Source organism: Erinaceus europaeus, chromosome 5 (assembly GCF_950295315.1).
Source record: "Erinaceus europaeus chromosome 5, mEriEur2.1, whole genome shotgun sequence".
NCBI classification, from domain to species: domain Eukaryota; kingdom Metazoa; phylum Chordata; class Mammalia; order Eulipotyphla; family Erinaceidae; genus Erinaceus; species Erinaceus europaeus.
The window spans coordinates 10080234-10096011 of record NC_080166.1 but is presented as its reverse complement, the minus strand read 5'-3'; the positions used below and the strand labels follow the sequence as shown (position 1 = coordinate 10096011).

The following is a 15778-nucleotide window of genomic DNA, read 5'->3' as shown; positions in this document are numbered from 1 at the left end:
AAGATGGGGCTAGGGGGTGGTAGTTGGAAAAAGGCCAAAAAAAAAAAAAAGAAAGAAAGAAAGAAAAAAGTCAGGTTGACACAACTTTAGCCGGAGTCTTTTTTTGGACCTCCGAGGCAGCGCTTTGCAAAATGACCGACCTGCATTCGAGCCGGCGTGAAAGGTGCTCGCCTGAGTGGAGACCATCTGGCCACCGCCTGGGAGATGCCCCCCGGGGGAATCTTTTTTCCGGGTGCTGCCGAGCGGCTCAGCAGCATGCTGGGCTCTCCTGGTCTCGCTCCCGCCTCCCCGCCGCCTCCCCTACCCGCTGGCTCGCGCCTCTCCGGCCCCGGCCGCGGTTGCCCGGGTAACGCGGGACGCGCACGGGGAGGCGCGGGGCTGAGCGCCGCCTGCAGCTGCGGGCAGAGCGGTTCTCCAGCCGGGAAAGCGCGGCTCCCGGCGGCTCCGAATCGAGCCAGTGAGGAGCTGGGGGTGTGGCAGAGCGGCGGAGTATTTCTACCCAGGCCCGGCCTCCCCCGCATTCTCCCGTGCGCCCAGCCCGCAGCTGCTCGGCCGCATCATGGTGACGTCCTGTCCCGCCAGCCCCGTGAGTCCGGCCGCCCCCGCAGGGAGGCAGGACGACGAGCAGAACCTGCGCGCCCCGGTGAAGAAGAGCCGGCGTCCACGTTTCCGGAGGAAGCAGCCGCTGCAGCCGCTGCAGCCCGGCCCGCTCCCGGGAGACTCGGGCGTGTGCGACCTCTTCGGGTCCCCGGGCTCCAGCTCGGACGGCGCGGACAGCCCCTCGGCGTCGGCGGCCCGAGGCTGCAGCCCCCCGCCCGGCTCCCGGGCCCAGCAGTGGGGGGCGCTGGACCTGCAGACCTTCCGCGACTACGGCCAGAGCTGCTACGCCTCCCTCAGGGCGCGGGAAAGCCAGTTCCACCCGCGGGGATCGCTGGCGCGGCAGCCACAAGTGAGGCGCTGGTGCAGCCAGCTCCCCGCCGTCCCCGGCGCTCTCCCTCTCTCTCTCTCTCTCTCTCTTTCCCTCCTCTTCCTCCTCCTCCTCCTTCTTTCTTCTTCTTTTTCTCCTTTTTCTTCCTTCTCCTCCTCCTCCTTCATATCTCTCTCTCCTCCTCCTCCTTTCTTCTTCCTCTTCTTTCTTCTTTTTCTCCTTTTTCTTCCTTCTTCTCCTCCTCCTCCTCTCCTCCTCCTTTTCTCTCTCTCTCTCCTCCTCTTTCTTTCACTTCTTTCTTCTTCTTCTTCTTCTCCTTCTTCTTCTTCTCCTCCTCCTCCTCCTCCTCCTTCTCCTCCTCCTCCTTCTCCTCCTCCTCCTTCTCCTCCTTTTTCTTCCTCCTCCTCCTCCTCTTCCTCCTTCTTCTCTCTCTCTCTCTCTCTCTCTCTCCTTCCTGTTCTCGGAACCGGGCGGGAGGGGGTTTCTGGACAGCCTGTCCCCCCTCCCCCCAACCTCCCCGCGCTCATTTTACAGAGAAAAGCCCGACCTAGGTGTAAGTGACTTGCCTGAAGTCTCCCAACTGGCTAGAGGGGCGGTCGAGCACAGAGATTTGAAAGTTTTCAAACTCCAACTAGTCTGGGCAAGTTACTTAGTCACCTCAAACTTGTTGCTGCATCTGCAAAGTGGTGACCCCTCCCCCCCGTCCCCCCTCTCCGAGTATTGCAGCAGGTAATGTGCTTAGGCTCTGCACAGCTCTGGGCTTGAACCCAAACACCTGGAACCCCTGCGGGCTGGTCTGTCCGCAGCAGCATTGATCCCGGGTATATATATTTTTCTGCGCATTTACTTTCTTTTTTTATTTTGTTTTATTCAGCTTTTGGGTAGACAGGCAAAGTGGAAAGAGAGAAAAAGTGGAAAGAGAGCAGCACTGCTTCATCAGTCGTGAAGCTTTCCCGTGCAGGTGGGGCTTGGGGCTTGAACCCAGATCCTTGTGCATTGTAACATGGACGCTCTACCAGATGCGCCATTCCCCAGTCCCACATTTAATTTCTTTTCTAAATTTAATATCTATGTATTTATTGGACAGAGATAGCCAGAAATAGAGAGGGAAAGGGGTGATGGAGGAATAGAGACAGAGAGACACCTGCAGCACTGCTTCACCACTCGCAAAGCTTTCCCCCTACCGGTGGGGACCGGGCTGGAACCAGGGTTCTCACGTCTGGTATCATGTGCGCTCAACCAGGTGTGCCACCACCCGGCCCCTTTAATTTCTCCTTTTGGCCCTCTCCCAGCCCCCTCTGGGAAGCTCCAGATGTCTTGGTGCCTCCCCATCAGCAGTCCCACTCCGCACCAGGTTCAGCTCTACCCCCCCTTCCTGGCAGGTAACAGCGGAATCCCGCTGTAAGCTGCTCAGCTGGCTGATCCCAGTGCACCGCCAGTTTGGCCTCTCCTTCGAGTCGCTGTGCCTGACGGTGAACACGCTGGACCGCTTCCTCCTCACCACTCCTGTGGCTTCAGACTGCTTCCAGCTGCTTGGGGTCACCAGCTTGCTTATCGCTTGCAAACAGGTGCATCTACATGGGGTTGGGGGTTGGGACAGCCAAGGCTACACCCCCATCCCTCTTCTCTGCCACACTCCCCCTTGCACTTGATTGCATGTTGGGGATCGCTGAACTCACTTTGCATACGTAGACATGGCCACTGCCTTAGCACACCCCTTAGTAAGACACCCCCCCCCCACACACACACCCAATTCTTTCAAATTAGGCTAAAGTCAGTCTCAATACTATTTATAGCGCTCCAGTCTAGTCTCTGGGTGTGAGGTGGGGGTGGGGTAAGCAAAAGAAACCTAATTTTCTCAAACCTTATTCTAACTGCACGGTAGTTAGAGAAACTGAGTTGGAAGTATATTCCAGGGGGTTTAAGTCAAAGACAGACAGAAAAAAAAAATTCAATGTAAGTGGGAATGTAAGTGGAGGCGGGGTAGCTTTCTCCCGGGCTTGAGAGCGTGGTGGGAATCGGGTCCAGGATGCCCCAGGTGGGAGGGGCGGGGGATTGTGAGCAAACCGGTGTTCCAGGTGGAGGTGCACCCGCCTCGAGTGAAGCAGCTGCTGGCCCTGTGCTGTGGCGCCTTCTCACGTCAGCAGCTCTGCAACCTCGAGTGCATCGTGCTGCACAAACTGCACTTCAGCCTGGGCGCCCCAACCATCAGCTTTTTCCTGGAGCATTTCACACACGCCCGAGTGGAGTCCGGGCAGGTGGCGGTCCCCGAAGCCCTGGAGGCACAGACTCTGGCGCGAGGGGTGGCAGAGCTGAGCCTGGCCGACTACGCTTTCACCACCTACACCCCCTCGCTGCTGGCCATCTGCTGCCTGGCACTGGCTGATCGGATGCTGCAGCTCCCGCACCCCGTGGACTTGTGCCTGGGCGGGCACCCCGAGGAGACGCTGCAGGACTGCCTGGGCAAATTGCAGCTACTGGTGGCCATAAATGAAACCTCCCTGACTCACATGCTGCCCCACCAGATCTTCGAGAAGTGCAACCTGTCCCCGAGGAGGCTGAAATAAAGTGCACACTCTTGTCCCCCTAGTGGGGCTGCCAGGACCTCTCCCATTACCTGAAACTTATCCGGATGGCTTTCTGGCTCCCATTTCATCCCCAAGATTGTAAATAGTGTATGACAGGTGCCCAGTGGTTTATTTATATTTCTAAAAGTATACAGGAGAGAACCTAGTTTCTCCCCGCCCCCCAGGAAACAGACTGTGTGGTTTGTCACCTGTACCCAAGCAGGAAGGCCAGGTAAAGGCTGCCTTGCCCAGATCCAGTTTCACAAAGGTGGGTCAGTCATTTGTAGACCCGTGCCATGACCCTTGTGAATTCTATACACCCTGGGAAGTCTCAGGGGTGGTGGAATAGCAAATGAAATAGTTTGTGTTGTCCAGAGCTGGGGGGTACACACTGATGCAGAGGATGACTGAGTGGCAACATGAATCAAGGTCATGAAACAAGGGTGACCCCCTCACACGAACTTGGTGCTGGAAGTGGCTTTGCAGGCAGGGACAGCCAAGTCTGTTTAACCTGCAGTGGTGTAGTGAACCGGGTCCCTTTAGTTTCACATCTGCTTCATGTGGGCCCAGAGTAAGAAAGGCAACTAGCCATGTCTATTATGGACTGCTTCCGAAGTGTTCAACATCCACTATGTCAAAGGCACAGTGGTTTATCTCATTCTTCAGAGGTAGACACGGGTGCAGAGAGGTTAAACACCGAAGTAGCAAGGATCTAAGAGTCACACCCCTAGCCACACTGTTACACTGTACATGTTCCCCAAAATGTCCAAAACAAAAACAAACCTTTCTGAGCTGGACATAGGACAAGCTTTCTATTACGTGCCTCCATCTAATAGGGACTACAAGGAACATATTTGGGAAAAGCCAGCTCCCTCCTCAACTTTCATCATGTTGAGGGAGAGAAGGCACCACCCAGAAGTGGGAGTGTTGCAGGTGTAGGTGGTGCCTTTGGCTTTAAAGGGGTGAACCTTTTGGGGCTTGCTCTCTTTTTTCCTGGACTATCATGTGACCATCTGTAAGTGAGCCCCCTTTCTCCTTTTTCTCTACCTTTCCCCTTAACATGTCTTTGCAGCCAATAAAGTTTAATTTACCTGGATAATCGTGTTTTTCGTCAATTCTTTGTTGGGAAAAGGAATGCATGGTAAGCTCTCAGAATGGGGGACAGATGCTGTGTCCCAGCTTTCTCTCTTATCCTTTTAACAATGTCACAGGAGCCATTTTGCAGATGGGAAAACTGGACGCTTGCTAGAGTTCTCTGACTCCATAGCTGTCCCATCATCTCCCTCTCACTGTTGAGAAACTACTGCAGTCCTTGGTCTCAGCTCTGTCATCTGTAACAAAGTTAACCATTCTGAGCTCAATAACACACCCGGGTGCAGCACAGATTAGATGGTTGTGGTTAGCAGGAAGTGTTGATTAAACTAATGGAATTGTTAAACTCAGGAATTGTTTCGGTGGGTGGGTGAGCTTAAATCACACGCCTGTATTTGTTTGTGCAAAAATAGGAATGATAGCAGGACCAACTTGGTGGGGCTGAGGGGGCTGAGGTATGAATTTAATGAGCTGTCCCCTGCAAATCTCCATAGGCTCTGGCACATAGCAAACCTCTTTGAGATGAAGAGATGCAGCTGCCTGTACAGTGATGGGGGAAGGGAGATTGAAAACACTTGAAGATTTAAAGCAAACAAATTATAAACAGTACAGTAAAACAACAATAACAATAACACAAGGGAACAAAAGGGAATAAATACATATTTTAAAAAATTGTTAACAGTTGTAGATGGGCCTGTTATACATTGCACTTACATATTTTTCCATATGATTGAAAAATGAGGGAAATTATGTTACTGTGTTTATGATAAATCCAAATGTATGACAAAATATGCACGAATAAAAAGCATTTTTTTTGAGAAATTTCTTTGCACTTCTGTTTGTATGCTTTCCCGCCAAGTACTCTCCAGGGCCAGGCGTGGTTCACCCAGGGTCTTGTGTATACCTTCTCTCTGTGTTGGAATGCCAAGCTCTCCAGGGACTTTCTCCTGAGCTTAGGAAGAAGGAAGTGGTGACCCCATGAGTTCTTTGAGGAAAACTGCATGTTCCAGACATTTATCTGGAGGCCTCAGCCTGGTTGTTGGAGAGTAGACTGAATGACCCTTTCTGCAAAAGAGTGATTTGGGGGAGCTGCCATCATTCAGTCAGGATGGATATGGATAGTTTGGGTCCAGAATAATTCAGATGAGGAGTCAGATACTCAGTGTGTTTTAGGTCCTATTGCTACAATTTATTGCATATTTTTATGGATAATGTCTATACTTTTCTACTCCAATTTGGAACTCTTTGATGGAGAATGGGCCTGTTCTGGAAGTCTGTGATGATCTTCATGTTCAGAGATCAACCCCAAATTCATACTATGATACTCAAATATACCTACTATACTAACACACACACACACACACACACACACACATACACACACACACACACACACACACATATATATATATATATATATACAAAGCTTTACACTCCCAGTCCACTCCAGCTGGCTGCTCTCACCTCAACTGTTGCAATCTATAAACGGGTTACTGATATTTTGCACCAAATGACAGGTACAAATAAAATAATCACGACACCTTAAGAGTGTTTTTTTTTTTTTTTTTACCAGAGGGGTGAACCTCTGGCTTCTGGTGAGAACGGGGTTTGAACCTGAAGCCCTTCTACCTCAAAGGCTATGTAAAAAGCCACTACACTAGTAAAAGTGGATTTTCTATTACTAGTAGGTATAGACAAGGTGCCTAATAGGTCAGCCATATAATAATAGACCCCAATTTCAGATGGTTCAAATTGGATAAATTTCAAAGTAGTCCTGAGAAAGGCCTCCAATGATCTAGAGACGTCCTTTCCTGGGAAAGGCTTTGGGTTTGGAAAGGGCAGTCAAGAGGTCAGCAAAGCCAGAGGGTCATGGAGGGGACTCTCTACTGTGACCGTCACAGTTTATAGATGTTATTTCCCCCCCACCCTTTAACTAAACCTCTTGAAAGAGCAGGCCCGGGCGGTGGGGGGGGGGTAGATAGCATAATGGTTATGCAAATGGTATGCTCTGAAGTTCCAGGTTCAATCCCCTGCACCACCATAAGCCAGAGTTGAGTAGTGGGCTGGCTAAAAAAAAGAAGAAAAGAAAAAAGAATGAATGAAACAATGGGAGGTAAAAAGGGGAGGGGTTAGAGCCGGTCCTGAGAGGCCTAGCGAAAACGTAGCTAATTCAAGACCAGGGATGTTCCCAGACTTGGGGGGTGGGGAGGAGTGTTCAGAAAGAAACCTATTCTGGGGAGTCCCCGCTGTAATTCGACCACCGCCCCCACCGATCCTTACAGAGTGGGGGCAAAAGCGAGCTGAGCGTGGCTTTGGCGACTTTAACTCCCGAATCCCGTGCCCCGCGGCTGTCACTGAGCGGGAAGGCGGCGCGTCGGCCCCTCCCTCCAGTCTGCTGGCGCGGGCCGCGCTGCCGCGGCGCCAAAGCTCGCGGAAAGGGCGCTGGCGGGCCCGGGCCCGGCTCCCGCGGCTCCCGGGGGAAGCTGCGTTGCCAGGGTGGGTTAACGGCTCCGCCCGCGCACTTTGTCCGGGGCAGAAGGCGGCGCTCGCACGCAGCCCCTCCCGCGCCGCGGCCCCCCGCCGCACCTGCCCAGCCGCCCTTTGGCTCCACCCCGGCGGCCACGTGCCTTCCCGGGACCTCCGGCCGCTGCGGAGCCCGCCCGCGCCCCGAGGAGCGCAGGGAGCGGGCCTCCATCCCTGCCCCGACCACCGCCTCCGAGCAGCGGGCGAGCAGGCGGGATGCAGGCGTGCGGGGCCGGCGCGGCGGGACGCCGGGCCTTCGACAGCATCTGCCCCAATACGCTGCTGGAGACGCGGGGCCGCCCCCCGGGCAAGCCCGGGAAGCCGGACGCGAAGGTGGGGCCGCGGGCCGGGGCCGGGCGGGACGTCCCCCGCGCACTCCCGACTGGAGGGCTGACCGCGCTCACCGTTTCTGTGCCCGGCTAGTTCGCGCCTCCGCGGAAGTTGTTCCCGGGCTGCGGCGGCGCCAGCCCGGTGTCGGTGTACCGGGACCCTCCCGCGGAGCCCGCGGCGCTGCCAGGTGAGCCCGGGGCCCCGCGCGGGGCGCTTCAGTGCGCTGAGCTCCGGCGTGCGGGCGGGGATGCCCAGGCACAGCCACTTGGGGAGTCTCAGCGTCTGCCCCGCGCGTCTCGCTTCTGCCCCGCAGCTCTCACCACCATAGACCTGCAGGACCTCGCCGACTGCTCCTCGCTGCTCGTGGCCCACGCGCCTCCCAGCGGTGGCTCAGCCGCCCCGCAGGTACCCACCTCCTTGCACCCCGCAGCCTCCCGCGCTCTGCCGGCCCATCCCGTCGCTAGTGCGGGATGAGAACTCCCTCCTGCTCCCTAGCGCCTTACGCATTTCCCAGCGCAGTTGGGACCAGTGGCGGACACCTCCCCAGCTCTTCCCGGGACCTGCCGCAAAGCAAGGACGCTGTGCCCAGAGGAGCCAAGGCACTGGGTGGAAGCAGTGTTGCATGCAGGCACCTTGTATTGGTCCCATTTGTTACGTCTCTTTTGAATTTTTAAAAATGTATTAGATAGAGACAGCCAGAAATCAAAACGGTATGGGGGTGATAGAGAAGGAGAGAGAGAGAGAGAGAGAGAAACACACAGTTGCAGCACTTCTGCAACACTTGCAAAGTTTTCCCCCTGCAGGTGGGGACGGGGCGGGGGGGGGCTCGAACTTTGGTCTTTGCGCATTGTAACATAATCGCTCAACCAGGTGAGCCACCACCTGGCCCTCTAACCATTCACTAGTCATTTTTCTCTGTACATGTTGAAAGGAGATTGGTGGCCAGTGTATACTATCTTGGTCAGTACTGGAAAAGTAGAAAAGAGTTTATTGAACAGAGACAGAGAGAAGTTGACAGGGAAGGGGAGAGAAGAGGGAGAGACAAACCTGCAGCATTGTTTGCCTGATCATGAAGCTTTCCGCCTCCAGGTGGAGAATGCGGGCTTGAACCAGGGTCCTTGCACATGGTAACACTTGTGCTCTACCAGGTGCGCCACCTACCGGTCCCTGGAAAAAAGTTTAATTTGGGGGAATCTAACAGAAAGTGTTCCAATCAAGTCTAGAAAGCTAGACACTGATTTTTAAATTTTATTTATTATTGGATAGTTAGAGAAATTGAGAGGAGAGGTGAGATAGACAGACAGACACCTGCAGCTCTACTTAACCCCTTGTGAAACTTTCCCCTTGTAGGTGGGGGCCAGGGGCTTGAAACTGGGTCGTTGTACAGTGTAGTGTGTGTGCTTAACCAGGTGCGCCACCGCCTGGCCCCTAGCTAGACATTGCTTTTTTTTTTTTTTTAATTCTCTCCCTCCAAAGACCCTCACAAAGCACATAATAGTCAACCTTTTTCCCCCTAGTTGGCCTGCTTACTTCTGCCTCTTGCCAGGACTGACACTTCCCCAGGCTGAGGATGGAGCCCCCAAAACCGGTGTCTGGGGGTCCAAGGTCTGTCTCATTCTCAGGTTATGAAGTGATCATGCCCAGGACAGGAGGGCTTAGTTAGATGCAACATATGGGAAGAGGGCCAGTTCTAGCTTCCTGGAAGCAGATGCTGGGAATGTGAGGACTGACTGTAGGGATGGGTCCCACAGAAAGCTCTAGAGAATTTGACTACCTCCCAGAATGAGTTGTTGATGGCCTGAAGGTCCCCAGGCCTCTATCTTGCAGAAATGTGTATATATATATATATATATATATATATATATATATATATATATACCACCTGGGAGGATCAAATAAGGAAAAACAATGTCTGGCAATTGTTTAACTGACACAGGAGTCTACATCACTCTCTTACTCCAACATGTTTATTTTATAGGTAACAGCAATAATAACACTTGCTGATTTTTTTGCTTAGTCTACAGAGCTTATATTTACCATCATGGCCTATGTCAATCTTGGAGGTGGCGGGCTGCTATTGTAATGGGAGAAAAGCCATGTTTTTGTTTAGTTGGGAGACTCAAAAGTTGTAAGAATGGAGCTCATGCCAGACGGTGCAAAAGGTAATGATTCACCTTCAGGATGACAGAGCTGGTACAAAGGGAGAGAAGCCCCATGGGAGATGTCCTCTGGGGAGATCCTTGGCGAGTGTACATTTTAGTCACACTTTCCAGCCTCCTGCCTGCTGGGCAGGTGACTAGAAAGAGGAAGCTCCCTGGAAGTATCTGAGACCTAATATGGGCCAAGACTTGGAATAGCATATGAGGAAACATTTTCTGGTTTCGAGACCCAGTATCCAGTCTCTTGATAGTAAATTTTTTCCCTCCTCTGAAGTCTAAGGAAGGGGAGATCCTTTACCCCTTGAAAAAAAACTACTCTTCTGTCTGTTTTTATCAACTATGGCAAAACTTGTGCTTAGGATTTGTCTAGGGGTCTTCAGTCCCTCTTTTCTAGGCTCTTCCCCCCACCCTGTTTGCCACCCTTTGATGGTCAATTTGCAGCTGATGCCAATGGAAGTTCCCCCTCCCTGAGAAAAACTGTGCATTGTTTGACATTCAGGTCAGAATTAGTTCCTCTTCTTGGAAATATTTGAATAGTAAAGGGCTTTTGAGAGAATTGTATGATTAACACAAAAATGAATTAATTATAGTGAAAGGGAGAGAGAGAGGAGAGAGAGAGAGAGAGAGGAGAGAAAGAGAAAGTTCAGTGAGGTTGGGCCTTGAGAATGTGTGAGACCACCACTGCACTCCTTGGTCAATTTTTCATTCATTTTGATTTCAGGTAGATAGGCACCCATGCGGCTTTCCCCCATGTGGTCAAGCTTATGTTCTAGCAAGCAAGCCACCTCCTGATGCCTAAAACCTATATTTTAATAGGCAATTGGATACATCCTTCACACCATGTCACCTGAGAGACTCTGTTCCCTTTCCCAGTGGTTGCTAGTTTCTCCTAAAATAGAGCTAAAATTAGAGGCACTTAGGTATACAATAAAGAGTGCTGAATGAAAAAATTGTACCTGTGTGTCAATTACTGTACTTTGAGGCATTAGCCTTCCAATAAAATGATAAGAAAAGAACAGTGTATTAAAGTAGACATCAACTTCCTGGGGCAGGAGCCCAAACCCCACTATTTCAGAATTAGCCAATGATGCAATTCATTTTTATTGGGTGTCAGGGTCTCCATCAAAGAGGAGTCACCTCCTCAACTGGGCCTGTTTTCCACATAAGTGAGAAACTTAACTAAAAACCTTGGTGACTGAGAGTTTTGTTAATGCCAAATGTTCATGATATAAGTTTTCTAAACCACCAAACTTTTTACTGCCTGCTTAGGCTCTATACACCCTGGTGCACTGCAGATATTGTCCATTTGAAACATTTCCAGTGCTGGTGTGCTGGAAAAGTCAGCTCTGACTTTGAGAAAGGGTTGGGGCAGATAGCATAATGGTGATGCAAAGAGACTCTGATGCCTGAGGCTCCCAAGTCCCAGGTTCCATCCCCCTCTGCCACTACCATAAACCAGAGCCGAGAAGTGTTCTGGTACAAAATAATTAATTAGGGGTGGGGTAGATAGTATAATGGTTATGCAAAGAGTCTCTCAAGCCTGAGACTCCATAGTCCTAGATTCAATCCCCCACATCACCATAAACCAGAATTGAGCAGTGCTCTGGTAAACAATAGAAGAAAATATTTTTAAAAGTTAAAAAAATGATTTTAAAAACAATTAAGGGCGAGGCTGGCAAAAAAAACCCCAATTAATTAATTAAAGTAAATAAAAGAGAAAGAAGAGCAGGGCAGGGCACCTGTGTGAAACAGAAGCACTTCTCTGGCATCCCCGGGCCCTTCAAACAGCTTTTTTTTTTTTCCCCCTAGCTTTATGGGGAGGGGAGGGATCCTGGGTGGGCTATTTGACCTCCGTTTACTGCTGTGCTTGACTGTGATCGTTGTCAGGTTTTGGGAGGAAAGAGCGAGAACAGGTGAGCCTAGCTAGTGAGAGGTACCTAAGTGCTTGGCGGGTAGAAGATGAGTTCCGGGTAAGATTGCGGAGGCCGGGCCGCATGGAGGCAGCTGATTGGCTGGCGCTCGACCAATAGGAAGGCTCGGAACCCCAGCGCTGAGCACAGCTGTACAGACGCGAGTCCAGCTGCGCAGCCAGGCCCCGGAGCCCTGCAGGAACCTCGCCACCCGGGGCCCACTCCCCACCATGGCCGTGCATGCCTGCAGGGTTCCGCGTGTCGAATGGGGCTTTGCTTTTCAGGTAAGAGGTTCGACTGAGAATGCGAGTGAGTTCAGATCCTGGCCTTGTCAGAGCCGGCACGAATTAGTTTAATTCTCTGGTTTATTTCAGAACCACTCCCTGCAAACCGCAGCTGACTTGGATCTGCAGGATTTCAGAGACACAGTGGATGAACTCATTGCAGGCAAGTGAGAGTGTGCGTGCAGTTAAGTAAAACGCAGGCTGCCTTCCACTCCCGATCAAACTTGTCCCCATTTGGAGGCCATAAAGGTGATTGTCAAGGACCATCAGCTCATCGAAAGACCAGGTTCTTCCACCCGTAGTGGCCCGACCTCTCCTCCTATTGGGGAAGATGAACCACTGAGTCTATGAGCTTTCTCGGTTTGCAGGGATTGGGTTCTGGGAGAAGGATCTCTGCGTTGGGACGGTGGTCCGTGTTGGGAAGAGGTTGAGTGACAGGTGGACTTGGGTCGGGTAGCTCTAGCCAACGTGGAGATTCTGTTTAGATAAACTCAGTGGGAATATACTGAGCTCCTGCTGTGTTAACCACAGGCTACCGAGAAGAGCCCATGAATGGTAGGTATTGCACAGCAGAGGGTGCCTTAGATAATAATGATGATGATAATAAATAATAACAATAATAATATTCCACCTAACTGCGTGCACTTGGCGTGGCATTTTGTCCCTGTAGCTAGCTGGGGCGTCAAACCTAGCTCCCGCTTTTCCTCAGACTCATCCTCTTTGATGTCGCCCCCCCTGGCCGAGGGAGACTTTCCCTTCTCTCCTTGCGACTCGCTGTCGTTCGGGCCCTGCCAGTCCCCCCGGCTGGACGCCCCCGCCCTGCAGTCGCGGCCGCCGTGCCTTGCCGAGGTGCCCCCGCCGCCGCCGCCGCCGCCGCCGCCGCCGGAGCAGTACTGGAAGGAAGTGGCGGACCAGAACCAGAGGGCGCTAGGGGACGCGCTTGTGGAAAATAATCAAGTAGGGGCTCTAGGTCGGCGCCTGGAAATCCCAGGGTGCGATGTGGGTGGTGGGTTTCAAAATCCAGTGATTCACTTAGTTACTCTTGCTCCAGTGGCCTTATTTCAGTTTCTAACTTCGCTGTTTTTCACAATGAATAATTCTCCTTCACTAGCTCTTCAATGGGACCACTAGTATTTATAGACTTCCTACCTGCCAATATTGCATTTACCAGAGGATTCTGCCTGATGCCAAAATCAGTACTCCTCATCGTCGTGCTACTCTGAGAACTGATTGAGATACATTCGATTCTGGGGTAGAACCTGGGACCTTGGAACCTCAGGCATGAGAATCTTTGCTGTAACCATTATGCTATCTTCCCCTCCTTACATATGATGTTTTAAAAATATTTGCTTATGGGGGCCAGGTGGTAGCGCAGCGGGTTAGGCAGAAGCACATCAGGTTAAGCACACATGGCGAGAGGCAAGGACTGACCTGCGAAAAGATTCGGGTTCAAGCCCCTGGCTCCCTACATGCAGAGGAGCTGCCTCGCAATTGGTGAAGCAGGTTTTTCTCTCTGCTTTCCCTTAATCTCTCATATTCTCTCTGTCCTATCCAATAACAACAAGGGCAACAAATTGAGAAAATTGGCCTCCAGGAGCAGTGTATTCATAGTGCAGGCACCAAGCCCCAGCAATAACCCTGAAGGCAAAAAAAAAAAATCACTTACTTTGATAGGACAGAAACTGAGAGGGGAAAGAGGAGATAGGGAGACACACACACACAGACACACACACACACACACACACACACACACACACGCAGCGCAGCACTGCTTCACCATTTGTGAAGTCCCCCACCCCCATTGGAACTTGAACCTGGGTCTTGCACATGGTAGTATGTGCTCAACCAGGTGCACCACCGCCCAACCCTACATATGGTCTTTAAAAAAGTCAAATGCAGAAGATTATTAGTCTCTTTATTTGTACATGACTTTAGGATCCCAGTTCCTGGTTAGATATTAGGATCAGGTAGGGCCATGTGGTGGTGCACCTGGTTAAGCTTACAAATTACAGTATTCAAGGACCCAGGTTCAAGCCCCTGGTCCCCCACCTGCAGGAGGAAAGCTTCTCAAGTGGTGAAGCAGGGCTGCAGGTGTCTCTCTGTCTCTTTTCCTCTATCTCCCCCACTCGTTTCAATTTCTCTCTGTATCCAATAATAAATAAATAGAAATATTTTAAAAATTAAGATCAGGGTTTAATCCCTGCAGAGTAACCAGAGGAGGCCCAGCACGGTGGCCTATCTCTGACTGTCTGGGTCTCCTCCTGTAGTTGCACGTGACGCTGACTCAGAAACAGGAGGAGATCGCTTCCCTCAAGGAGCGCAACGTGCAGCTGAAGGAACTCGCCAGTCGGACACGGCATCTGGCCTCAGTGCTGGATGTAAGTGGGGGCACTGAGAGGAGTCAGAAAGGCTCAGCTGCTGGGGCCGGAGTGGTTTGGCATCTGGTTGAGCGCATATGTTACAATGCACAAGGACCAAAGTTCAAGCCCCTGGTTCTCCACCTGCAGGGGGGAAAGCTTCACAAGTGGTGAAACAGGGCTACAGGTATCTCTCTGTTTCTTGCCTTCTCTGTTTTCCCCTTCCTCTCAATGTCTGGCTGTCTCTATCCAATAAATAAAGATTAATAATAATAATAATAATAGTAATACAAAAATGCTCGGGTGCTCGCTTCCTACTTTCGCCTCCCTCGGGGATGAATCCAGAAGAGGCCTGGGAAGGGACGGGTGGTCATGAGCTCGCTGAGCCTCCTGCAGGGGGACGCCTTAGGCGGGTGCAGAACGCGCTCTGCTGTGCGGGGCGCGGGGCCAAGCTGCCAGCCCCAGGGCTGCGCTCCTCCGCGTCTTTTGCAGAAGCTGATGATCACGCAGTCCCAGGATTGCGGGGCGGCGGCCGAGCCCTTCCCGCTCAGGGCCACGGCCAAAAGGAGCCTGGAGGAGCTGCTGAGCGCGGCGGGTCAGGACTGCGAGGAGGTGGACGCCATTCTGAGGGAGATTTCCGAGCGCTGCGACGAGGCCCTGCAGAGCCGCGACCCCAAGCGGCTGCGGCTCCAGCCCGCGCCCCCGAGCCAGGAGCGCAGGCCGGGGAACCTGCACGGTGCCTTCCGCGGGCTGCGCACCGACTGCAGCCGGGCGGCCTTGAACCTGAGCCACAGCGCGCTGGACGAGGGCGGCTCCTTCAGCACCCCCATCCGCAGCCATGGCACCATCCGCACTCTGGCTTTCCCGCAGGGCAACGCCTTCACCATCCGGACAGCCAACGGGGGGTACAAGTTCCGCTGGGTCCCTAGCTGACTTGGGACCCCCCGCCTCCGCCGCTGCCCCGTACCTTCACTGAAGTACTGGGAGGCGGCAGCAGTGACCCTGTTTCTTGAGCCTGACTTCTCAGAATCATCCCAGCAAGGAAGTTATCTTCCCTTCCTCTCCCTTCCTCTCCCTTCCCTTCCCCTCTTCTCCCCTCCCTTCCCCGCTCCTCCCTTCCCCTCTTCTCCCCTCCCCTCCCTTCCTCTTCCCTTCCCTTCCCTTCCCTTTCTCTCTCTCTCTCTTTTTCAGGAACAGAAATATTTTGATACTTGATGCATTGCAAATTACTGACACAAAATATTGTATAGTTCCCCATTTTCATGAGGTGTGTGTGTGTATGTGTGTGTGTATTCATCAAGTTTTATTTTTCCACTCAATTTTTAAAATATTATTTTTAGTTGCTTTGAATGAATGTGATTTTGAGAGCTGACAGGGTCTTAGAAACCACTTGGCTATTTATAATTCTACAATGCCTCAATTTTTTTTTTTTTTTGTTTTTTTGTTTATAAGAAGAAAAAGGGAGCTTTAAGAAATTAAGTGACTTTTTGTAATGGGAGCATGTAGAAACCTTCCAACCACTCTCACATAAATCAGTGACCTAACTGTAGACCCAAAAGCCAAGACTCTTAGTGAACATTTCAATATAGCCCTCAAATCCTCCCAGCCTTGGAAGGACACTTAATTTT

General features: G+C 51.9%; 2 protein-coding genes across 2 annotated transcripts; both read left to right on the top strand.

Moving 5' to 3' along the window:
* The first annotated feature begins 521 nt into the window (after window positions 1-521).
* Window positions 522-3606, top strand: CCNO (cyclin O). Its single transcript, XM_007518913.2, has 3 exons — window positions 522-949; window positions 2311-2496; window positions 3007-3606. The coding sequence occupies exons 1-3, from the start codon at window positions 560-562 to the stop codon at window positions 3493-3495; spliced, it is 1065 nt and encodes a 354-aa protein (XP_007518975.1). The 5' UTR covers window positions 522-559; the 3' UTR covers window positions 3496-3606.
* Window positions 3607-7326: 3720 nt separating this feature from the next.
* On the top strand, window positions 7327-15179 carry MCIDAS (multiciliate differentiation and DNA synthesis associated cell cycle protein). The gene is made up of 7 exons (XM_007518887.2): window positions 7327-7443; window positions 7534-7627; window positions 7754-7845; window positions 11884-11956; window positions 12503-12750; window positions 14061-14171; window positions 14643-15179. The coding sequence occupies exons 1-7, from the start codon at window positions 7327-7329 to the stop codon at window positions 15081-15083; spliced, it is 1176 nt and encodes a 391-aa protein (XP_007518949.1). The 3' UTR covers window positions 15084-15179.
* Window positions 15180-15778: the final 599 nt, after the last annotated feature.